Raw genomic sequence first — 26,866 nt, 5'->3', positions numbered from 1 at the left:
AAACCTGGTCCCCAAAGTGTTTATAGTTATAGAGTGAGATCGAAAATAACGAGTGAGCTTCTCTAAGCGCGTCTTACAAAAGAGCAACCGTATAACAAATGACCACTCTCCGACCGACAATAGTTGCAGGGCTACAAGCAAGGACCGAATCATCATCATAATCATCATCGGCTACTCTTGGCAGAGAAGTCGCGGTTGTGTGGAATCCTGGTTAATTACAGCCTTGGCAGTTGTTCTCCATAGTTCGCGAACTGAGGCTTGGCAAACGCACTCGTTAAGGGGGGTTTTGGTAAGGTTTTTCACTTGATAAATCCAGCGCATGTGGCTTCATCCACGAGGTCTTCTTCCGTTAACCCTACCCTGAACACCAAGTTTCTTGTAGGGATAGGGTGATATAAATCATCGGTCCCCGGTAACCCCATAAAGCCAGGTGGTTGAGCTCGTCTTAGAAAACAAAATTACTACATATTTCCCGTAACAACTTTTACTTCTTTATTACCTTACACGAGCTTTAAGAATAAAATTAGCTTTTAAATGATCAAAAAGGTACTTTTTTATAAGGTTTCTGGTTAAATTACAGTAGACTTAGGTTATTGGAAGTCATATACATATTTTTGTTTGTAACTTAAATATTTGCTTTAAGTCTTACACGTGGAATGTTAGGCAGCCAATAAAATGAGAAAAAATTAAATTTCATTAAAGACATAATTTTTTTTACCAAACTTTGTAAATACGTCTTTATAAAGTAAAAGAAGTAACTTTTATTTGTATATTTGAGATAACCTCTGGGACTCATGGTTCGAGTCTAAAATGATTCCACTGATAAACGAATAGATCAAAAACTATTTTTTTTTATTGCCCTTGTAGGCAGACGAGCATACGGCCCACCTGATGGTGAGTGGTTACCGTCGCCCATGGACTTCAGCAATGCGAGGGGCAGAGCCAAGCCGCTGCTTACCGCTAAGATAACAAACAAATATTAATTTTTAAACATTAGATCGATGAGTTTTGAGGCTGTTAAATTGATTAGTACTTCTAAAGACTTTTGCTGCATACTGTACAAATCAACCCGGCAATTGACCGATTTTATTAAGGTAATAAACCATACTGCCCATCTCTCTCTCTTTTAAATAGTATTTACCTAAAGATTAATTAAATCAAACGCCAGACTAAAATTCAAAGTCCAATACACATTAACGAAAGAAAAAACGATTAAAATATTACCAAATATACGAAATACATATTTGTTTTCACATTTCTGGGACGATACATCGCAAATGTGATACAACTGACACAATCGGCTGAAATTGAAAATGAAAACCCATGTACAAAGGTATTCAAATGTACTATGATAAGGGATTAGAGTGTTTTCGTTCGCATAAAAGGAGTAAATTGATTCAAATACACACATTAAGATACGTACAGGCAGATGCGACAATGAAATTCGGTAATAAATCACAAAGGTGAGCTGTAAAGGGTTTATCGTGATTCCATTGGGTTCATTTAAACTTAAACATGTTTATTTGGAGCTCGGATTCGGGAAAATACGGAACGGCCGGTTTATTCGTTCCCTTTTTTTTTAAATACAAAATTGGTTTACACAATGATCATTTTGCAATCGTGTTTTCGATAACATGTAATTCTGAAACTAAAATAACGAACGTAATCTATATATTAATACGTGAAGCAAAAACTTTGTATCCCTTTTTACGAAAAGTGCGCGGACGGAGGAGTATGAAATTTTCCACACTTATAAAGAATATAGAGAAGAAGTGCACAATGCTAATATTTTTTTAATATAGTGCATAAAAGATACATTAAATCAATAAAGAAAACATTACACACACTACATACCATGTATTTGACGCACACACGCATGCATACTATTTATTGTCAAACTTTTGTTCTTGACGTCTGTTGTCAAATTGAGATTAAATATTGTTTGTCTTTGTTAATATTTTTTATAGTGTAGTCTTGGCGAAATTTGTGATTATAGAAGTGTAAAATACAATCATAATAGTGTATAAATCTTCCAATTCCAATTAATTATAGTCGAATTTCGACTACTGCGGGACCTCTAGTTTCGATAAAACCTTGAAAGTCATTTCCAAGACACGTTGTGAGTTTATACTATTTATTTAGACATATGAAGAATATGAACAATCACAATATATACAAAAAAAATCACAATGTCCAACGTTTCGTCGCACAAAGCACGTCATTACGGATCCTCCTGATCCATTAACAGTGCTTTTAGGTACCACAAGCACCGGTCACCGTCCTCGTCGAACCCGTCGCTAGCGACAAAGGGCTCGACGAATGAATTAACCCATAGACACAGCCCACTGAGTTTCTCGCCGGGTCTTCTCAGTGGGTCGCGTTACTGATCCGGTGGTAGATTCTGCGAAGCACTGCTCTTTCTAGGGTCAGTGTTAGCAACACTCCGGTTTGAGCCCCGTGAGCTCAACTACACACGTTAGGGCGAAGCTGAAATAGCCTCTCAAGACTATCAGCATAGGTAGGAAAAAAAATTCAACGTTAGCATTACAGGGTACGTTTCATTTTGGGCATTTTGTCTTGTTAAAGTTTTATACAGTAATTCTAAATATCGAATCAACCTCGTGGATTTTTTTTAAGTCATTAAAGGACAAAGTTTTCTTTACAAAGATGTGCTAAAAGTCTTAAGTAACGAAAGAACGACTGCAGAGTACCTACGGAGTAGTTCAAGGCGAGCGGAATTAAGTGAGCTAATTCTACATATATGTATGTGAACTATTCTGATCTTATGTCTTACTTTATGAATCATTCACATTGTGGACTTGAGTCCCAGTTTTTTTCTTCTCTTTTTTTCTGTTTTATCTATTCGCTGGTAGCCTGAGGAACTATTCCAGCTATGCCTGGATGGTTATGTGAATACACAGACTCAACCTGAGAGAGTTTGCTAACACTGGCCCCGGAAGAGCAGTGCTTCGCTGAATCTGCGACCGGATCTCACTGAGAAGATCCGGCAAGAAACTCGGTGGGCCAAAATTCCACTAATCGCGCAACTAAGTAAGCCGTGACCTTGATACCGATATATGTCAATAAGAAGAAATAAAACAAAACGATAACTGAAATCTATATATTAATACGTGAAGCAAAAACTTTATACCCCTTTTTACGAAAATTGTGCGGACGGGGAGTATGAAATTTCCCACACCTATAGAGAATATAGAGAAGTGCAGAATGCTAATATATTTTTTAAATTATGCATTAGAAATACATTAAATCAATAAAGAAAACAGTACACACACCACCGTGTATTTGACACACACACATATACTCTTTGTTTATTATCCAAACTTTTTTTATTGCTTAAAGTCTGTAGTCAAATTGAGAATAAGTTAGTATTGTTTATCTTTTTAGGCGAAATCTGTGACTATAGAAATATATTAGTCTTTGACAATAGAACCATAATAATGTTCAAACTTATAATTTCAATTAATTATAGTCGAATTTTGACTACTGCGGGTCTACTAGTCTATATATTAATACGTGAAACAAAAACTTTATATCCCTTTTTACAAAAATTGCGCGGACGGAGGTGTATGAAATTTTCCACATTTATAGAGAATATAGAGAAGAAGTGCACAATGCTAATATTTTTTTTAAATAATGCATAAAAGATACATTAAATCAATAAAGAAAACATTACACATACTACATACCATGTATTTGACGCACACATGCGTGCATACTATTTATTTATTGTCAAACTTTTGTTCTTGACGTCTGTTGTCAAATTGAGAATAGATTAAATATTGTTTGTCTTTGTTAATATTTTTTATAGTGTAGTTTTAGCGAAATTTGTGATTATAGAAGTATAAAATACAATCATAATAGTGTACAAACTTACAATTCCAATTGATTATAGTCGAATTTCGACTTTTTTTTTTTTTTTTTATGATTGAAACTTTACTGGTGGCCCGAAGGCCTTTCCAGTTTCACCAGGACAGGTGGGCGAGCAAAGGCTCAGCCAAGAGGGGTGGGATTTGCTAACAACTGCCCGAGCGCCTCCGAAGGAGACCTAACAACTCAAGAGCAATTGTTTCGCGAATGAATCTACTATCCGGATCGGAATCGCGACCCGCTGAGAAGATCCAGCGAGAAACTCAGCGGGCTGATGCATGGGTTAGGTTGCACGTCGACCTCTTTGTCGAGTTCGACGAGTACGGTTACCGGGGTCCCTAAGCCTGCCCCTAGTATTAGAGCTGAAGGCATCTAATGCAAAGGTTATTGGATCTGATGGATCCGTAAGGACGTGTCTAGGGCGTCGACGGTGACTGGCTCCTGCATGATCAGGATTCGGGGAGTAGTCAGCGGCGGCAACGATAAGGCGATTATCATGACGCATAGCCTTATCGAAGTATCGTTCCGACGCTGACTTCATGTATTTCCGAATTGATTCGAGGCCCAGGTCGTCGTGTAGGTCAACGTTCCTCACGAACCACGGAGCCCCGACAGCTAACCTGCAAAAGCGGGAATGTAGGGATTGGAGGGTGTCTATGTGTGTGCGGGCCGCGTGAGCGAACACCACACTCGCGTAAGACATGACGGGCCTTATGCAAGTTTTGTAAAGTGTCACCTTGTTCCGAAGGGACATTTTACTCCGCTTACAGATCATGGGGTAGAGTCTACCGAGAATAAACGCGGCACGGTGACGGACTGATTTTATATGCGGGCGGAATGTCATCGATGCATCCAGGGTAACGCCCAGGTACTTGACCTTCCTGGCCCAGGGTATGGGTTGTCTAAAGAGAGTAATCGGGGGTGTGAGATTCCTCCTCCTAATCCGGGAGGAAATCCGTGTGGAGCTTCCCCTCTGAAATAGCACCGCAGTACTTTTCGCTGGGTTGATGTCTATGCGCCATTTTCGGAACCACTGTCCTAGGGCTAGGGCTGCGCTCTGAAGCTTCTTCGCGATTAGGGACTTATTTCTACTAGAATAGTAAGCAGTCGTGTCGTCGGCGAATAAAGCTAAATGGGTCGGCGGCGACCGGGGAATATCGTTGACGAATAAGCTAAATAGGAGGGGTGAGAGGACAGAGCCTTGCGGGACTCCAGCTGTGAGAGGTCGTGGGGAGGAGCGGGTTCCCTCGACTCGATATCGAAAAGAGCGGTTCGACAAGAAGTCCCGTATGATGAGCACGAGACTATCCGGCACGCCCATGTTGAATAGTTTGAAAATCAAACCATTGTGCCAGACTTTGTCGAACGCTTTTGCGACGTCGAAGAAGAGAGCTCCCGTGTATAACGGTTTTGGTCGATTAAGCCCCACAAGAATGTGCTCCGTGAGGCGGTGCACCTGTTGAACGCATGAGTGATTTGTACGGAATCCGAATTGTTCATCGATGAGAATGCCCTTGGATGAGACGAAGTCTCTGAGGCGTTTGTAGAGCAGACGCTCATACAGTTTGCCTAGAGACATGAGGAGGCTAATCGGGCGGTCGAATTTCGACTACTGCGGGACCTCTAGTATGTATAGTTCGATCACATCACAGGACATTTAATTTAACCTGAACACTGTTGTGTAATTGACGGCCGTTATTATTAAACAAAATAATATTCAAACACAGAAAGGGAGCAATCTTCTCTGTGCAAACATTTTATATCGCTGTTATAGAATTTTAATTAAAAACAACACGCGTTTGTCGCTGTGATCATTCGTCGAATTTGTATTGAATATGACTTCCATTCGCCAATGTTTGCGATCGGCGTGCCCAAGTAATTAATTAAAATTGGTGAATTTCCTCGCGGGCAGTATGAATAAGCTCGTACGTAATATACCTAATAGAACTCGGAATTTCGACTTTATGAACATATCGTTACCATTAAATAAAAATTGATTTTAGCATGAAAAAAAATCGTATTAATGTGACTTCGAACGTAATTGAAAACTTATAGTGATGATTCAGTGTTGAAGTTAAGATTAGAAAAAATAATGTTACCCTTAATGTATATGTTTCACGTGTATATCTATTATAAGCGTTACTTGATAGGGATTAGAAAATGTAGTTTCCATTTTAAGATAGTATAGGTACTGTTCAAGATTTGAACGAAAAACCTCGATTATTCCACATTGAAATAATTTACAACCATAATTAAAACTTATCAATAGATAATTAACAAACTCAGTGTTCTTTCGTGGATACTATCAAGCTTTGGAATTATGTACCCTCTCTGATTTTCCTTAACCGCATTGAGATGTCCCTCTTCTAAAAATTTTACGGAGAATCTACTATCTAATATCAAATAGTAAGCAGTGACTTTGCTGTACCCTGGTATTTTTATTGTTCGCGGTTCCTGACGGTGACTTAACATCAAACGGACCACCTGTTTGCTGTTTTCGAGCAGTAACAAAGAATGCAACTAGCGCCATCTGTTATTTAATGCAAACAAACTCTCAATAGGCAGAACAGGCGAGCGCTCTTCATGACATTGTTTTAATAATATCTGTTTCAACAGAGATAAACAGTGAATGCCACTTATGTGATTATTAAATCCCCTATTCCCGCTCGGGATGCAACTGTGGGATCGTTCGTCAGGGCTATAAAAATAAATTACAATGTTAAATTTTGCACACCCCAAATCGCAGGGGATTTGTCGATTTGTTCCGGCATGTCGTAGCTTTTTATTAACGGTAATATTGATACAGTAATCATTTAATTAAAATAAACAATCAATTCTAATGCAATCTAGTCGAATTTTAATTCAAAACAATCCTACTTATGGCTGCGGTGAAGCAGTGATGCGTTCTGGCTTACATGGTGGGACAAGCCTTCTACAATAAATTTGAGATTTCTTCATCATGTCTCTTGGTAGGTTATGGATGTAATATTGATGTAGACTCAAATTGTGACATCTGTGGACTCTAGTAGCGACTTAAATCATAAATAAACCCATAAATGCAATTAATGAATAGCAAAAAAATGCACAAGATATATTAAAAGAAAAGACTGCGCTATAATATCGAAATCAATTTTAAGTTCTAAAAAACTGCACAATCACACAAACTTGAATTACTTTACTCGGAATATCAAACCTAAACTAAAACAAACACTTCGAATCGGCCCAGCCAGCGCTATCGCGAGCAAAGACAAAAGACGATCAATAACCATCCAACTTCAAATTAGTTAAATTATTCAAATGAAATTCTAAAACAGCAAAACCATTATTTGATTAAAACTATTGTCGTTGAGAAATTCAACGTGAAGGTGATAGAGAGGTACAGGGTCTTTGGTCGTCGACCGAGCGTTGGATATTTCAAAAGCAAGAGCGCTAGAAGCATGCATGGAATTCGAGCCTTGTCACCTAGAGGCGACACTGATGTCGAATGCCATGTCTTTACCGACTAGCCGCGCTACACGTCCAACATTCTTAGATCCCCAATAGCATAAACGAGCCGTCACAAGCCGTACTGTGTTCGCTGAACAACTGGCGCAAATGGAGCAACTTTTATTGGCACTGGTATTTGAAAATGATGTGTAGGATTTATAGGATATTCCAGCGAGCAACATCAGTTTCCGCTTCGCTGTATTTTTAATAGAGTTTTATCTGGACGACGATTCCATACATGGGTCTACTTGTGGTAGGACCTCTTTACTGGTGGTAAGACCTCTTTTACTGATGGTAGGATCTCTTGTGAGTCCGCACGGGTAGGTCCCAATGCCCTGCCTATTTCTGCCGTGAAACAGTAGTACGTTTCGGTTTGAAGGGTGAGGCAGCCGTTGTAACTATACTGAAACCTTAGAACTTATATCTTAAGCTGGGTGGCGCATTTACGTTGTATACGTCTATGGACTCCAGTAACCACTTAGCACCGGGTGGGCTGTGAGCTCGTCCACCCATCTGAGCAATAAAAAAATTAGCATACTTTCTTTTGAAATGTCTCGCACCCTGTTGTCAATCTTAAACTTATAGGTACTCGTACCTATAAATTATTATTTATATATTCTATAATAGCATATTATTCGGAAGTACATATTTATTTGAGAACGTAATTGTCTTTTTTTGTGTTTCTTATTTTCCTTTTCTTCCGTCTTTTCGTATCCATGAAAACGTAATACTCATAGTAACGAAGTTTATTATCTGATGCTTAATTAACATTTCCAATGTTAAATGCGTAAAACAATTTAATAATAAAGGCAAAAAGAATTGTGGACTTGGAACAATGGGATGTCCCTGCTATAAAATGCAAATATTTACACAAAAAGCTTTTTCAAGCTACTTTTGTAATATGTTTAAAATATGACATTTATACTATGATAGAGGCAAATTATAAAGAAAAAACATGAATTATATATGCGTTAATGGTGTGGTTCATTTTAAAGTTGTAATAGAAACTGAAAAATGAATTTAGTGAGTGACAAAATGCCACGTTCGTTCTGCTGGAGTAGACGCATTAGTCCACAAAACTTTTGAAATATTAAGGTCGGAACGGGTAATGAACTCGAATGAGAATTCGTCAAAGTGCCTTTGCAAGGGCAAAGAATATTAAATGTGTGAACACGTGCGACAAATCACTACACTATGAACGTCTTCTCGAGATATTCGTTAGTTTAGTTAATGCCAACTACAGTTTTATTGCGGTCGTAATCCAGTGCTAATAATGCAACTCTGGAGCAGCGTCATAACTCTTTTAGTTACAAATAACATAATGCCTTTTTTCCTCGTGACTTGCACTTGTTTTGGCAAGGAAAAGATATATGACGTAAGCATAGAGAGCTCATTTGCACGGTCATGGCTAACTTGATGTCCAGTGACCATCCAAATCCAGAAATAGTACAACGCAAAAATCGCCAGTACGTTGGTAAATTGAGGCATAACGTAAAAGTTCAATTATAATTGTCTTAAAATAACTAACGCCCTACCTTTCAAAATGGTGTGCATGATAGTATTGTGTTGGCACAAAGCTATTATCCAAATCAGCTTACACACAGCAACACAAGAATCACATCACCAGTGTGGCGGGTAGCCACCATATAACACAAGATATTTGCCTGAATCTCGCTTACGACATTTTCAAGATAAGCCTGCATATATACAAGTTCCGAATAACAACATTCGGCCCACAGACACAGCACACTGAGTTTCTCGCCGGATCTTCTCAGTGGATCGCATTTCCGATCCGGTGGCAGATTCTGCGTAGCACGGCTCTTGCTAGGGTTCGTGTTAGCAACGTCGTCAGGTTTGAGTCCCGTGAGCTCAACCACTAGTTAGGTTACGCTGAAATAGCCTCTCAAGGCTAGTAGCTTAGATAGAGATAAAAAAAAAACAATCGGACCGTCGGTCTACCGAACAATACCACCCGCTCGGTGGAAGATCTTCCTTTTGTCGTATACCTACATCAGTGACTGTTTTAATATGGATATCTAAATTAGTTAATCACAAATTAAAGTTTTAATCGAAATAATATTTTAGACGACACTCAAACTGAAATTACAAATTCTTGTCTATTATTTCCGAATCATATTTAAAGGAAACCTTTCAGCAAGGTCCGAAGATAAATTATGAATTTAAAAGCGAACTCAACACTCTTAGCTGCCGCTTTCAGCGTTAATGATTAAATAGTGTTTCATTCTCCTCGACCCATGATTAATTAATAAGGATAAAACATACGATATTTAGTGGAAGCTACCGCGTAATAATCACGAGGAGCCTCCATCGACAAAAGCACCCATTACATCAAAAATAAACCCGTTCCATAACCAATCCCCTCCATGTTTACTAAGGGCTGCTCTCTTATAAATATGCAAATGTTATCCGGCGTTTAGCTTGCCACTGCAATAATATTTATATTGAAATTTACGCCCGTCCGTCCTTGAACTTTGACTACTATTATACTGTTCAAACAATATTTTTACATTCGATGGTCGGCCAATAGATTGGTAGTGTTATCTATGTTTGACAACCTCCGGTCTAATAGAATTTCGATGCTATCATTGTATCATCCGGATCTTCATGCGGTCGTTCTGACAGCGAATGGCTCTTTTATAGTAGATGTTATATTGACAATTGTGATTTACGCCGGAAGTGACCAAAATCGATATAAGCGTGTAGTAGATTCTGATTGGGTGCCATTATTGGTATTTATATTTTAAGAGCATTAAACAAATTAAACAGTTGAAATACGTAATAATATCAAATTATTTAGTATAATGTTTGTCTAGAATATGAAAAAAAAGACTGTAAGTCCATAATATTCTGGTCAAACTCTTAAAGTAGATATTATGCAACAATAACCAAAAAATTTCCGATAAACAATCTTCGACAATTGTCCTTACATAACATAATAAATACCTAAAACAAGAACTATCATGGGCACAACGAAGAGTTTCATTTCAACTTGTTTTAAATCAAACCAACAAACTATAAACAACAGACTTGCTATTGTAGTTTCGAAGAGAAATGATAGCGAATAAATAAATAAAAAAACCCTACATGGGGACATCTCAACAATCCACAATGACGCCACAAAACAGCGACAAGCGAACTTTCTGGTGACACGGATGTAAGGCCTCGTTTTACAAAGGACAGCAATAAACCTGTCCGCAAACGTCCGCATTCTCTTATAAAAGATACAGCTCACATCACTGCAAAATGGCGCAGGCGTCACTCCCACTTTCCCTAATAAAGTAGGCATCGTAAAAAACCACTACAATCATCATAACTTGAAAGTGGACATCGGCGATGCGCCTTTAAAAATTAATACTCACTCAGCGATATAAAGTTTGAACAATGTTATTGTAATTGGGTTGTCAGGATTCCTACAGATGTGGTCGTATTTTGATCGCATTTTCTAGGGAGTTTCATATTAAAATTTAATTTTTCAAGCAGAGGCTTCGTTGACAATTATATTGTGTGTAGCCATGATACGGTTGCAATGTACATTTTATAAAATTGTTATTTTTTTGTCTCAAAACTCTCAAAGGCGTTAATTAATTTTTTAAGCGTAAGTTAATTAACGTAATAGCAAATTTTGCAACTAAAAAAAAACGTGAATTCATTAAAAACAGACGTTACAGAGCTCCAGGATAATCTGCTTAAAAGTTTAAAGCTAGCATAGAGTAAACGCACCATAAAATGAGTTTCGAACAGAAAGGGGACACAGATTAGAAATTAAAATTAGTTTCGGCGCTGCGTCCACTCCACCGAGCTATATTTATTGCTGACAAAATAAAATGTTACATTTAAATATATTTTTCCTCACTTTGGTTTGGTTTTACAATGCACAATTTAAAATATGATTCATTTTTTTTGCATACTTTTAAAACAACGCTACTTTGCTGGGTAATCAAAATAGATTGCCGATATAAACAACGATCGCATGTACGGACTAGACTTCATATGATTCCAAATAATCCTAGACAAATCTTGAGAAAATAATCTAGAGGTCAGAAAATCTTACACGCCATTAATCTGCCTATTTAAGAAACACTAGACGATGACCGAGCTTTGCTCTTTTTTTTTTATAACGTCATCTTGTTGTGTCTTTAAAGCGGTTAGTTGCCCTCAATTAAGAAAAATAGTATTATTATTCGCCAATAGATGTCGGGAAGAGTTGATTATTGAAAACACGAATAAAACAACATTTTCTGAAAATAAATCGTTGCTAGATCGATTTATCGCCCCCGAAATCCCCTGCATACTAAATTTTATGAAAATCGTTGGAGCAGTTTCCGAGATTCAGATTATATATATATTAATATACAAGAATTGCTAGTTTAAAGGTATAAGATACAAGCATACGAACCTGGCTAATTAGCTGCCCAATTTCTGTCCGTATTGTTAAATTTCACATTTAACAATTATAATAGTCTTGTCTTGAACTCTTGATTTCAAAATATTTTGTACATAACAACATTATTATCGCCACCCATCTTGAGACATAAAGTCAAAGACACATTTCATAACTTATTAGTGACACATTCGCTTAGAAAAATTGCTTAATTAAAAACTTCCATAGACAACAGGTAAACTAGGTCTTACTTATCCTTTAGATCACGACTGCTTATAAAATATCTTGATTTACTGGCTCAAGTATTTTCAAAGGTTATCTTCGCGCAAGTAGTCGATTATTATTTTTTTATTGCCCTTGTAGGCAGACGAGCATACGGCCCACCTGATGGTGAGTGGTTACCGTCGCCCATGGACTTCAGCAATACCAGGGGCAGAGCCAAGCCGCTGCCTACCTTAAAACTGCAATTCGATTAAAACATAGGTAGGTTGTCGACAACGGTTATTTAATTAAGTAAAAAAAAAAAACAAATAAGTACTGAACCTAATTATTTAATTCGCATATATTTATATCACAGATGACATGTTTTTTATATTCGGTTATATTAATTTTTGTCTCGGTGTGCATAATAAAATAACAATGCTAACAATATTTACATATTAAACTAAGCAATTAGCCAATAACGTTTAAATGTCAGGCGGAAACAAATGGAAACCGTTACAGCTAATTTGATGCCCGCTGCAATGTTTAGAGGCAGAGTGTAACGTACAAATGTGCAATATGCTCCATTTTGAAATTTGATTTTCGAATATATTGACTATTATACGCGGCAGAACTCTGATTCGTTCTAATTATAATAACAAGACAAATTATATTTGTATCCGTCGACTGTTAATATGTCCGCATTTGAAATTTTCTATCCGTGGTTAGTTACACATAAAAAGTAAGAGAATACCATATTTCCTAAATAAATATCTATTGAACACATTAACTCGAACAATTCCGACGATAAATGAATAATACAGCATATTAATCTTATACCTTTAAACGAGCAATTCTTGTATATTAATATATACTTATATAATCTGAATCTCGGAAACGGCTCCAACGATTTTCATAAAATTTAGTATACAGGGGATTTCGGGGGCGATAAATCGATCTACGATTAATTTTCAGAAAATGTTGTTTTATTCGTGTTTTCAATAATCAACTCTTCCCGAAATCTATTGGCGAATAATAATACTATTTTTCTTAATTGAGGGCAACTAACCGCTTTAAAGAAACAACAAGATGGCGTTATCAAAAAAATAACGAGCAAAGCTCGGTCATCGTCTAGTAATTATAATCAGAAGACTTGAACAGCTTATAATTTTTAGAAGATCAAAATGATTGCAACAGAAATACGTACTACGTAAATACAGCTACATTATATGTATGTATATACGTTTTTTGGCAAACTGCAAAGCATAATAGGGTTGTAGAAGCGCTACACTTTTACGAGCGTCGTAGCGCCTGTAGCGTTTTACGTAGCGTCGCTACGAAAAAGCAGCACTGAACTTTGTGGGTTAGTAATTTTCTTCTGCAAATAGTAACTCCTGAATGTAAACGTAACAAGCGTAAAACTGCCCACCTCGAGCACATTTAACCTTTGTCACAGTACACAGTAACAATATTATTCATTGTGTAACAGTTTGATGCGGATTACTCAAAATCATAATTTGCTCTGGTGATATTACTTAGTTTAGATCTAAAAAAAACACCATTTACTTAACGTATCGCCTTTGTTGATAAAGAAAAAAAAATTAAGTGGTTACATATTGCAGAAAGCACTCGATCACCGGGATCCTAATTACAAGTTCAACAATTAGCTATCCGAGCTTTTAACGAGTCGAAATAAAACCACTTGAACGGCTTAAAATCACGTCGAATATTTTTATTCTAGAATTTTCCACGTTTTAATACTTTTCTTTGCAAAAAGAACTTGACCGAGAGTTCGACTCAGAATTTTATCTCGTCAATGAACCCGAGCGAACCCAAAGAGTATGTTAAGCATTTCGTATTTAATTAACGAGAGGTAGTGCTTACCCAGACACTGTCAGTCTATTTATCGTCGCGAAGCAGAAATGCGTAATGGTTTTTTGAGGTTTGACAGCAGCTATACTACAAAATTGAGATTTATATCTCATTTGGAACCTCTGGGTCTGCGGACGGACTTCGGTTCCCTCTGTATTTTGCACCGTATGTTCCACGGGGAGTGCTCTGAGGAATTGTTCGAGATGATACCGGCTTCTCGTTTTTACCATCGCGCCGCCCACCACCGGAGTAGAGTTCATCCATACTACCTAGGGCCACTGCGGTCATCCACAGTGCGTTTCCAGAGGTCTTTTTTGCCACGTACCATCCGGCTATGGAATGAGCTCCCCTCCGCGGTGTTTCCCGAGCGCTATGACATGTCCTTCTTCAAACGAGGCTTGTGGAGAGTATTAAGCGGTAAGCAGCGGCTTGGCTCTGCCCCTGGCATTGCTGAAGTCCATGGGCGACGGTAACCACTCACCATCAGGTGGGCCGTATGCTCGTCTGCCTACAAGGGCAATAAAAAAAACTCAAGAATGGCGGCATTCTCGTTATGACCTCAATGGCTCTGGTAATCACTTAACACGAGAGTAAAGGTGAACTCGTTCGCCCGTTATGGTAATAAAAAAATATTTATATGCGAAATAAAGTTACTTTGTTTGATTCTTAAAAATAACCTAGTACGGCAATCAATTTACAGCACGTTTAAAGGTTAAAAATAATTCGTTTGGGAGCCTTTTCTTGATTTAGGTCTCGGTAAAGGGTCAAAAGATACTAAGGCGCCATTATGTAGGCCTCATTAATCATCGTTTAACAGATGCTGCGACGTTAAGCCTTCTTATTGAAATGATCTTGACAACATCATATCAATTGGAACCTGTTAGGATCACAAATTTTGTATTATGCAATTAATGAAAGCAACAAGGTTTTTAAACAAAATATTTTAATTGGGTTAGGTCAGCTTTTATCAAAGCTCTTCTTGTACATGGTTATCGTTGGTCACAGATCGAACACGCAAATGTGGCATAAGGCCAAATTTAATGGTTATAGACGTCAGCAATGCCAGAAGTACAGCCAAGCCGCTGATTACTCAGTATATGACATATAAATTAGAATCATAAGCATAAGTGCTTCGCCACAGAGCTAAGAAGGGTAATAGTAATTGTAACGCTCCCAGCGCTGCATACTTTGAGACATTACTTATAAGCCTCAAATGTACGGACATCAGCACTGTTGAGAATTTCTTCGCTTAATTATTATACTGTAATGTATGTTAATATTTTATAATATTTTATAATATTTAATAATTATTATTATACTGTAATAATGTGGCGTAAACGCTGGTGACCGTGGGCGGCGGTGAATCACTTACCATCAGGTGACCCGTCTTGCTCGTTTGCCTCTCGTTGTTATAAAAAAAAAAAAAAACCTATAACTTGTATTTGCTCAATTATCGAAATTCCCATCACTAGAACTTTACAAGTAAGATTCATTTTAGTAATTTCAATTCTGCATAGCCAGTTTCGAGGCTATGAAAAAATACAATATAATAATAATGCAAATCGTAAAAAGGTACGTACTGTAGCTCTGTAATTTGAAAAAAAGGACAAAGGGAATAAAAGACTTAGCTAATTTATATATAGTTTTAAAATGAACTGTTAAAGACTAAACCGTAGTAGCAGTAACTAGATGTGGTCGGCGTCTTATATTTGTAACTATTTACTGGTGCTAGGACCTCTTGTGAGTCCGCACTGGTAGGTACCACCACCCTAACTATTTCTGCCGTGAAGTAATGCGTTTCGGTTTGCAGGGTGGGACAGCCGAACTATACTGAGATCTTAGAACTCATATCTCAAGGTGGGTGGCGGGATTTACGTTGTAGATGTTTATGAGCTCCGGTAACCACTTAACAGCAGGTGAGCTGTGAGCTCGTCCATCCATCTACGCAATAAATAAATAAATAAAAAGACTTCTAACTTATAGCAAGACTCTCTATTATAAAATGTAAGATTCTTAATTAAACCAAAACAAATTCACAACGAACACAGGGTCCCAGTAATACTATTCACAAATGTAAATCAGGATAACTCAACTAAAAATTCGCATACCACTAATTTCATAACATTAACCAACAAACGAGTTCGTATGAAACAATGCCGCGAAAACGTGTAGAATACATTGGCGGGATTTCGCAGGTTATTCTGACCGTCATTATTATAACACCGACGTGATTTCATTTAAATGGGTTTCAGTGAAAACAACCTGGATTGACACCGACACAAGACACGTAGAACACAGAACCGTCTATTATTACTAACATTAAAATTAATAACGAAAGTATTTAAAAAAAATACTCTATTTTGGTGTTTTGTTCTAATCCCAACTCACAATTTTCGTTGATTTTGATTATAATGTTAGCTTATGGGTTTTCTCGTTCGACTATCACGTAAAACTACAGAACCGAATTAAACATTTGTCAATAAAAGCTGATATATAGTCTTTTAAAGTTGACATGTTAAATAATATGTCGCCACGACAATGCCACTGCACAAGGTGACCTTACATTTTAAGTTCAACGCGTATAAAGTAACAAAAGATGGCTAGTATTCAATAAAAATACTAACAATATCCGATATGAACGTACAAGATAATACAAAAGCTAAAACATTTTGTATAATGTTGTTTATGTTTTAAACGGCCGTCTGGTGTAGTGGTAAGTGACATGGTCACTACACAAGGGGGTCGCGGGTTCGAATCCCGCCAAGGGAATTTGTATGATAAAATATAAATGTATTTCCAGGGTTATGGGTGTATATTAAATATATGTATGTGTATAATAAAAATATTATATTTATTTCCGTTATCTGGTACTTGTAACACAAGTTCTTTACGAACTTAGCACGGGACTAGTTAACGTGGCGTGATTGTTAGTAAATATTTATATATATTTATTTATTTATACTAGCGACCCGCCCTCGCTTCGATTCGCAAAAATTAAATTTTTAATAAAAATTTGGTAAATTATTGTCGTAACGCAGGCGACGCCGCGGGGCGAAACTAGTCTAAAAAAGTAGCCTAAGTTTCTCCTCATATCATCAGCTACATATCAGTGAAAGTCTCGTCAAAATCGGTCTAGCCGTTCCAGAGATTAGCCGGAACAAACCGACAGACAGACACACAGATAAAAATTGTAAAAAATGCTATTTTGGTGTACGTGCCGTATATATATTCATATGCATGTAGTAAAAAGCAGTTATTTCAATATTACAAACAGACACTCCAATTTTATATGTATAGATGGGTAAGGTTCTAGCAAAACAACTATTATGAAAGATGATCACGTTTAAATCCGCGTGTTGTTAGCGTTTCATACGAACTCCTAGGTTGCTCATCGCTCATTCTCCTAATAAATTGATATTCACATTTGCAGGTAGGATAACAAATACGCTATGCTTTATCTCAATTAGAATTTTGCATCTAAGCTTTGTTAAATTATAAAACACGTACACATTTACTCGTCCTTTTATTTAAGAAAAGTTTAGTGAACTGAATACAGAGTCTAACCTTCTGTATTCACTGTTTTATTTTGTGTATAAAGGTACATAGAGCGCATGACGCGGACCTTTCTATTAAAATTCTGCAAATAACAAAAGGGACACGAGGTGTTACTGCCCCTCGTCTGTTTACCTGTCCCCGTGTTTAAAAAGGAATGTAATACAATCCCAGTCATTTTCATTATTCACCTCTACATCAACGCTCTCAGTGCGGGCGTGATCATTCTTTAGAACACTACAAAACTTTATATATACATCTCTACTTTGCGCAAATCTAACTGAATAACTCAATGGCGCAGTAGTAACCGTCTCTAAGTGCTGTATTGAGGATAATTAGTTCGATCCCCGTCATCGGACAACCGTTTCTTCATATATGTGAATATTTATTTAATATTTATCGGAGACCTAGAGGTAGACCCAAGACAAGGTGGAGGGACGTAGTGCTGAAGGACAAGAGAGAATGCAATGTTGCTGACGAGGATGTCGAAGACAGAGCGAAGTGGAGGAGTAAAGTCAGGAAAGCTGACCCCACCACCATGTGGGATAAATAGCTGGGAAGAGAGAGAGAGAGTATCTAATTATGTGTATGTCTTTCGTTCCTAAAGTATCCCGTAGCATTAAATTTTGGGATTATAATATGGCCGCTTGTGATCCGTTCCCGATTATTCATACCACTATTGAGAGACATTAATATATTTTATAACGTCAACAAGAACACTCAGATCCCGATAGTATATATTTATGTAATAGTATCTAAGTATGTGGATCAGTTTCTCGTTCCTATAGTGTTCCATAGTATTCAACCCATAGACACAGCCCACTGAGTTTCTTGTCGGATCTTCTCAGTGGGTCGCGTTTCCGATTCGGTGGTAGATTCTGCGAACCACTACTCTTGCTAGGGCCAATGTTAGCAACACTCCGGTTTGAGCCTCGTGAGCTCACCTACACGTTAGGGTTAAGCTGAAATAGCCTCTCAAGGCTATCAGCATAGGTAGGGAAAAAAAAAGTATTCAATTTTGTAACGAACTATATAAGCGTTTGTGATCTGTTCCCGATTATTCATATTATTATTAAAAGACATTAATATATTTTGTAACGTCAACAAAAACACTCAAATCCCGAAAGTATAACTCTTGAATCACGAAATATAAATTTCGACTCGACCGAGAATAGATAACTATGCAAACTCACCGAGACGTGTCTCAACAGGTGAAAACTCATACAACTAACAAACTAGTTACCGTCCGACACTCGTACTGAACCGTTTAGAGAAACAATGGCACAACGAAGCATCAAATATTGCTGCTGCAACAATTTTGCCAGTTTCAACCGCATCGCTTACTTTGCTTTTACGAATCTAAAACGTTCCGTTTCACAACTCGAAGTTTAAACGAAGAAAAAACTTCATGGGCCACTACGAGTCACGAGCGAACACAATCGAAATATTTTACAAACATAAACATCAAAGATTGTATCTTTCTAAGCCGTGTACTTTAAAAACTTTATTCGATTTATCGAACAAAAACCATTTCATTCGAACGACGCTGTAAAACCACTTAAAACCATTCCAGAATTTAAAAGTAAGTAAAAATTGCACTTCATAAAACGAATAAAACCCACAAAGCGCCTTGATACCAAAGTTCAGCTTTTATATCAACGGGACTAAGAGAATAACCATTAAACATTTCCTTCGGTCTGCGTGCAATAAATGAATGAAAAACTTCGGTTTCCAACTTGGTAGATACAATTGATAACTTGCCCGAAGCTAACTTTTTGCTTCAGATCCATTATTGACGTTAGAGCTCCAGGAATTCTATGACGGCTTCAACCTTTCATTGTATCAACTTTATAAAAGATCCAAGAATCTCAGTACCTATTCGATCTAATATAAATGAAAAATATAAAAATGGTGAGTAAAGTACTGAAAATCTTTATATTTTTCACAAATCACTTGTATGCAACATATTAGTGAAACGCATTGGACGTTGTTGTTAATACTTTCAGTTTTTTTATAGGTAAAGTCGTGGTTTTTAGCAAGCTTTTATCAACTGGGAGTGTATCTATGTTTATTTCTATGTAACAGAACCTTTGAACGTCATTATCACCAACTTCAAGAGGTCAACTTAATTTTAAAATATGCACAAGCATCAATGACTAATGACAGTACAATCATTTTATAACTTCGCTCTAATATTTGGACCACTATTCCCAAACCAGATAAAGAAAAATTTTAATTAGCTGTTAGTTAAGTTATTATTATTAGATGTTGATATTTCTAGATTACTCCATGCAACTTAATTATTTTTTATGAAACCAACGAAATGTCAGATATAAATGAAGACTCTTCAAGTAGACTAGCGAAAATTACATCATGTGCTTATCAAATATTTAATTACTACAAAATAAACTCTAATTTATATTTTTTTAATTATACATCGCCATAAGCCGCGGAAAATTAGTTACTGTTTTGACTGAACTTTAATTAGTTGCTGGTTCAGAAAAGTAATCAAGTCTGCAGTGTATCGTCGCGCAAGCCAACTTCTGGAGTACGAAACCAACTCTTAATTGTTTAATAGGACAACTGGAGAATTGTTTCCAAACGTCACCGAGTTAGAACCAGACGTAATTATACTGTAGTAGACATTGTAGTCATCAAGCAATTCGGACACGGATTATTTCGTTACGATTGAGATTTTAACTTCATTTGTCTTAACCTCATATCTTTCTTTAGTGTATTGTACAAGCTGGGGTTTCTATGAGCGCTGCCAACCGTATGAAACATTCTCAAAATGTTTCGTTTATACCTTTTCAAAAATGCTGAAAATTCAAAACTGCTACTAGACACTGAACTCGTTGCAATGCTAAAGATAATAATACCGATTTTTAAGCTATCGCATAGCTTTTATCGCGGGCCTTGAGCGCGGCGACCGAATCATGAAATTCCGTAACGAAAAAAACCTAACACCACTCACTCCGCCTACCATGTAGCTCGCGTTCAACACATTCATACGTTGCGCTTGTGTAGTGTTTGTGAATAAGCGCGTGGCGTGACGTCACACTGCATGCGCATCGTGAAAAGTCTGCCCATCTCTCTCGCGCGGTCTAGCTTATGAGTGTGAAGGGGACAGTTAATGTTTTGCTTTTATTAATGTTTAATATAGCGTGGTCTTGTTTTATTATTGTTTTAATATTAAATTATTATTGTCTAATTATAATTGCTTAAATTGATAAAAAATGCTATGCAATAGCTTTACCGCGGCAGTTCCCGAGTGCCACACGTTTTTTTAACAAAAAAAGTGTAAGGTCGGTAAATATTAAAAGGTAAGAGTTTCCTAACTCTCACGATATTTCAACTGAGAGAATGAAATTGACAAATCGGCTGTGAACTCTCATACCACTAAAAGATACCGCTTCAATGAAAGTCCTATCGTTTAATTAAATAAGGAATGCATTCTTGCCACTTGATGAGTGATGTGAAAGTGGTGTTATTAAGAAAATCTGTATCCAACTGTATATCTTATTCCAATCTATATGAACAATGGACAATATTTAAGAGAGATTCTGCTTCTTAGAAAATTTTGTCCTATAATTTAATATTTTTTAAATCAAAAATAAAAGATTTTTTTTTGTATTATTCAGATATAAAAGGCATAAAACTCTTCAAATCCGAAACAATCGCAATAAGCTTTTAGCATTCGAAATAAAGTCCGGTAAAGAGAATACGCAATTATGGCAACAAAAGCGACGAATATCCACTAGAAAAAAGCACTCTGGAAGCAAACAAAAAACGACGTTGATGTACGAAAAATGGGTCATCGAATGAAGTATCGCGTGTGGCCAGTCTAACGAGATCTCTCGAAATGTACGTATCATGGGACTGTTATCGCGTAACTTGAAGGTCTATTCCAATGGCGACTAACACAGGTGGACAAAACGTCGCGTATTCGATACGATTCGCATGACCGTTCGTTCAGTCTCGATCTACATTATTATTCCCTGCTCCTGTTGACGAACATTCAGAATATGAAGTTAAAAATGAATGTAATTTGAAAACTTTAAACAAGAAAAGCGAAATATTCTTACCCTAACGTAAATTTGAAATTTGAATTGAAATGTTCAGTAGCATCATTGTCATTTACATCTTAACACAACGAAAATTATATTCAAAAAAGCGACACTAAAAAGAGACAAACTTAAACATCTATACGAACTACGAACCTGTGAGGGAATGAGATTGAATACTTTTAAAGGCTTCACTTCTAACGCGTGTAAGGTTTTCCCCTTTTTTTATATGATGGTTTATACGTTTTTTTTTCGATTCCTAGTTTTATCGTAAACATTTTCCTTTATATATTTTATTAGAATCCTTATAATTTTTATTTGAAATAAATGAGTTCTGAGAATTGACATTTAATATATTCTTAGTATATTTGATCTCCATACATAAAATAATGCTTGATTCCGGCAATTCCCCATGTGTAATACTTAAAACGAGTAAATACATTGTATTGTATTTTATTATTACACAATTAACTATGGAAATAAAATCTTATTTTATATCATTTGGGCGGTATAGTGTACTTATTATCTCTTACAAAAGAGGCAGAAGTGGGGGTCTGAAATCATTAAAGTTTAGAGCTTACAGTAGTTGAACAAAACATTCATCATAATCAGACATCCACCATGGAAATAGGTCTCCGACAAGTTTTGCCACTGTGACAGTGTGGGTACACTTTCCACAAAAAAATATAACACCATAATTATTTTCCCTGTACAGGCTCACAAGACATCCTACCACCAGCAAATAAATGTGCTATTATAATGATCACTATACATTTTAATTATGAGACAGGTGAATATAGAATTCATATTACTGGAGCAGACTAATAAGTAACATTTGTAAGTCTTGTTAGGTACTGATTTTGCTGTTGAATGATCTCATGACCAAACGGGCCTTTTCTCTAGCTCATCACTACTGCTTTCTCATTTTCTGTGAATTTAGGATTATGATGTTTATGTTTAGCTATGTCTACTTTACACTAAGTAGGTTGTAAACTCAGCTCATATAAAACAACAAAAAATAATCCTTGATTTTGAATCCAATGGTCAAGTTGGAAGCAGCAATTTTGAAAATATGTGCCAAATGTAAGTGTGCCATAGATATTAGTTGTGCCAATTCTACTTAGTCCAGTTAGATGTGGACAAAATTATTTATGTTATCTTTTAGTATCTCAGCTACAATTGGAGAAAGAGCTTGTATCAAATCAAATCAGCTTTATTTCATATTATCATCCAATTAGCTAGAAATTAACAATCTGAATTGTAAAATTTAAATATGTTATACACCATAAAGCACAAGTACATTATCAGATTTCTCTACTATAGGTTGTATTGTTGTATTGTGTAAGTGTTATATTCCCTTGAAAGTTTATAATCTTGATCTGTACTTTATCTTTTCTATCACTGTTACTATTTTTTAAAAACTTATTTAATTTCAAAATTTGAATTTTTGCTGCAATTATGTTTCCATAAATGAGTTTCCAATAAAATAGCGAGTTTCCAAAAAAATAGCAATAACCTAATAATAGTAAATTTAAAAGTACATATCCAGCGACTTCATAAAAACAAAAAACGGCACCCATGTCAAATATTTTTTTGTCTAAAACTTTTCATCTAAAAACTCACAAATTATTACATATATTCTAATATGCTCTTGTTAATTTTGTCTCATTGATAAAATTTTTCGAATTTATATTGTATGCCCAGAATTTATAGAAGCATAATTCAATGCGCAGACAAAAAAGACAAACAATTCTAACTTTTTTAATTACTAAGCCTTGTGGTCATGCACTATATCAGGCAAAACACAAAAAAGATTTATCATTGATTTATTACCGTATTAAATGATGTTACAGTGTGTTTTAGACTAACAGTTCATAATAAAATGCAAAAACTTGTTAAGTATGTTTTTCACAGCACCCGAAACACCACAATATTATAAATGTCCGTTAAAACTTTTATCAAAATACCACAATTATTTTTTTAACAAATTATAAACTTTTGAATTTCAATAATATCACAGTTCCTCGTGTTTTTGTTGTTGTTATTCCGCCATATTTAAATTAGTGAAAGTGACAAGTGAAACTGACAATAACTGGTTGTCAATGTCAATCGGTTGACAAAACCACTCCTTTTCTCACAAAAATACAAGTACATACAGGTATTTATTATTAAGCACACTTGCCGACTTGTGCAGAAAAGAATGAACAAAAGGTGTTAACCTTTTTTCTATATTATAATAATAAGATTGACAATAATTTCGAAAAAGCTTGTGTCATCAATATTAGTCAAATAATGTGACTTTCACCTTTGAATTTCACAAAACGACATCATGAAAGAAAATCCAAAAAAAAACTTAAATTTAAATATGTAAACATTTTTAGAATGAATCCTCATATAGTCAAATCATAATAATATTTATTTTAATGATATGCCGGGTCCAGATGTTCGCACTCATGACAATGTTCTCGGCGAGATGTCAGCAGAGCCTACGGCTACGGTACATAGCGGTGTGGAAGCCAAAACTGAAAGGAAACTGACGGTTCTTGAAAGCCACGGTTACATGCTTGGCAGAACAATTGGGTCCGGTTCCTATGCAACTGTTAAGGTACATCATCAATACAAAAAGAGCTGTTTTGTAAAAAGATAAATGAGCACAAATTTTCTTTCAGGTGGCCTCTAGCGACAGACATAATTGTCAAGTTGCTATTAAAATAATCAGTAAATTTCAAGCCCCTGGTGATTATTTAAAAAAGTTCTTACCTAGAGAAATCGAAGTAGTTAAAGGCTTAAAGCATGAAAATTTAATACGTTTTCTTCAAGCAATAGAAACCACACATAGGTAAAAACATTTTAAAATTTCCTAATTATTTTTTATTGATTGAACAAGCATATGGCCCTGATTGAAAATGGTTACTGGGGTCCATAGACGTAACAATGTGATTGCCACCACCCACCTTGACACATGAGAATGTAGTCTCGGTTCTATTGTATAACATCTCTCGTTACAGCTATCACATCCTTCAAGCCGCAATGCGTGTTGCTTTGCGGTCGGAATAGACAAGATCATGCCAAGTTACAATAAGCTCTACCACCAGTAAACTCGATTATTTATCGCATTACGCTGATATAATAATCGGAGAACGTTGTCGTCCGTTCTCTGGTGAAACTGTTTTTTCCGACACCCGTAGAAGAGGTAGAGGTAGAGTGCTATCCTATACCACTCTACACATCCAAAATTATCCAAAATTCCAAGACATGATTAGTGATTTTTAAGGACCAGACTAATCAAACAATAGACTACACATTGCAAATGAAATTTCCTACTCGTGAACTGTAAAACCTTTATAAACTGTAATACGTAATTATTACACATTTACATTACTCATTTATTTGTGCGACACATAAACAGTCACGGATAATAACATGTACTTTTAGGTTAGGAATTGTGTTCTTTTTTTTTATAATAAATAATTATTAATAAAATTTATAATTAAACAGTCACTGATTGACTATTGAGTGTGTAGCTGAGATTGTTTAAAAAAAGTATATTTTTTTTTTGTATTTATTGCGCACAGGGTTTACATAGTAATGGAATACGCCGAGAACGGGAGCCTGTTAGACATTATACGAAAAGACCAGCACATCGATGAGACCCGTGGACGTCGCTGGTTCAAGCAGCTGGTCGAAGCTGTCGATTACTGTCACGAACGTGGTGTTGTCCATAGGTATCTAAAGAGAAATTTAAAAAGATTTATTTTAGGTGGATATTATATAACGCAGAGCTGTACCTATCTCGATATTCTTGATGTTAACATATTGAGAGCTTAAAGTCTATTCAAATTTATCGATAATATGTAGCTAAACAATCTGCAATGTAGTTTTATTTTGTAGATTTAGATATGTAATACATTGAAAGTATATTGATCCTACTTATCTATCCAGGGACATCAAATGCGAAAATCTCCTGATGGATCACGGCTTGAACATAAAACTTTCCGATTTTGGCTTCGCTCGAGGGCATATGAAGCCGAAAAACGGAGTTTTCGCCTTAAGCGAGACATTTTGTGGGAGTTACGCATATGCGTCACCCGAAATTTTAAAAGGCGTTCCGTACAGGCCACAGGATTCTGATGTTTGGAGTATGGGAGTAGTCTTATATGCCATCGTCTACGGACGTCTCCCGTTCGACGACACCAATTACACACAATTACTCAAGGTTCTAATTATTGGAATGTAATATTTTAACCTTTCCTGCTAAAGTTTCACCGACCGCGTATAGCTATTTTACTAACTCAGAATTTTAGCACTGGTAGACATAGATGCCAACGATAGGAATCTATCGAAACAGAACAAATTGGTTCATAATTAATTTTGTCGGTATATTTTAACTGCGTGTGTCATCTTTAGTAATCGAAATAGGTACCTACCGCAAATTAAATGGCTTAATTTTTTGGCCAATTAGCGAATAGATACCATCTAACATTTGAATAGTACTTAGCTCGTCAGTTTTCGTTGAAAAAAATAGCCCAACGCCCTCTCTAACGTGAAGGTCAGCAAAGAATGTACGAAAAGGCAGTTTAGTATTCAATTAAATAAATTTATGATTAAAGTATCAAACACTTATTTTATAGACACACACAGAGATAAAATGCGCCTGGCTACACTAAAGTACAAATAGTAGGTAGTTACCTATGTCTCGCACTGAAAGGTTTTGATAATGCTGAAATTAATGTCTGTGTGTGGGTAAAAGTAGCATTTCATCAATTATTAATATTGTAATTTACAGCAAGTTCAAAATAAAGTATCATTTCCCCGTGAACCTAAAGTGTCTGCGGAGTGTAGGAAACTTATAACTAGGATACTAGCCCCATTAAAAATGCGAGTAAAGATCCCTCAGATTCTAGCGGATCCATGGCTCAACCCCAACCAGCAATCTAAACATGACGAAACGGATTTACAAGTAAAGTTGAATATTTTTTTACTACTAAAACTAAATTAGGAAAAATCCATAAACCATCGTAATCATATTTAATATCTGTATTTTTAAATATATATCTTTTAGGTAGGTATGCATAACTATCATAATCATTCCTAGCATAGCACCTTCAGCATTGATATGTGAGGTATACACAATGCCTACATACGTATATTGTATGTGTACCGAGAATTTGAGACCCGAATCGGATGTTTCAGATCGGTCGCATTGTGCTTTCAAGTTAACTGAGGAGTATTCATAGTGCATCATAGAATAATTTTATTCAAATTCAACAGGAACACGCGAAAACCAGCAAAGAAGAGATAAAAAGTGTCAACATCGGAACCGTAACGTACGATAGAAAATTGGAAGAAGTTAAATAAGTTTTGAAACCAGAATAAAGACAGTTTACAAAGACTTATCTTT

General features: G+C 36.2%; 2 protein-coding genes across 7 annotated transcripts in view; one reads left to right on the top strand and one right to left on the bottom strand.

The window, feature by feature from the left end:
* Nucleotides 1–23,439, bottom strand: part of Sema1a (semaphorin 1a) — a 461,552-nt gene extending 438,113 nt beyond the window's left edge. For all 4 annotated transcript variants that reach the window (XM_089735294.1, XM_089735292.1, XM_089735293.1 and 1 more), the window contains exon 1: nucleotides 23,299–23,439. The gene's annotated coding sequence lies outside the window, so the exon portion shown is untranslated. The remainder of the gene's footprint in view (nucleotides 1–23,298) is intronic.
* Nucleotides 827–26,855, top strand: LOC114252927 (testis-specific serine/threonine-protein kinase 3). Of its 3 annotated transcripts, XM_089735296.1 has the most exons (7): nucleotides 827–1,333; nucleotides 23,907–24,070; nucleotides 24,135–24,304; nucleotides 25,041–25,190; nucleotides 25,408–25,681; nucleotides 26,252–26,425; nucleotides 26,737–26,855. In XM_089735296.1, exons 1-7 carry the CDS (start codon nucleotides 1,324–1,326, stop codon nucleotides 26,821–26,823), a joined length of 1,029 nt encoding a protein of 342 aa, XP_089591422.1. In that variant the 5' UTR covers nucleotides 827–1,323; the 3' UTR covers nucleotides 26,824–26,855. The 3 variants fall into 3 exon arrangements, with proteins under 3 accessions (XP_089591422.1, XP_028043422.1, XP_089591423.1); XM_028187621.2 differs by lacking the exon at nucleotides 827–1,333 and having other exon boundaries at nucleotides 23,888–24,070; XM_089735297.1 differs by lacking the exons at nucleotides 827–1,333; nucleotides 26,252–26,425 and having other exon boundaries at nucleotides 23,888–24,070.
* Nucleotides 26,856–26,866: the final 11 nt, after the last annotated feature.

This window comes from Bombyx mandarina, chromosome 19, assembly GCF_030267445.1.
Source record: "Bombyx mandarina strain Sakado chromosome 19, ASM3026744v2".
Taxonomy (NCBI): Eukaryota; Metazoa; Arthropoda; class Insecta; order Lepidoptera; family Bombycidae; genus Bombyx; species Bombyx mandarina.
Note: the sequence above shows the minus strand (reverse complement) of the source record. Positions and strands in the feature narration are given on the sequence as shown.

Coding starts and splice junctions, on each gene's coding strand:
- LOC114252927 (XM_028187621.2), top strand. CDS start 23,894: ATGCCGGGTCCAGATGTTCGCACTCATGACAATGTTCTCGGCGAGATG. Junction 24,305..25,040: donor GCAATAGAAACCACACATAG/GTAAAAACATTT, acceptor TATTGCGCACAG/GGTTTACATAGTAATGGAAT. Junction 26,426..26,736: donor ATGACGAAACGGATTTACAA/GTAAAGTTGAAT, acceptor CAAATTCAACAG/GAACACGCGAAAACCAGCAA.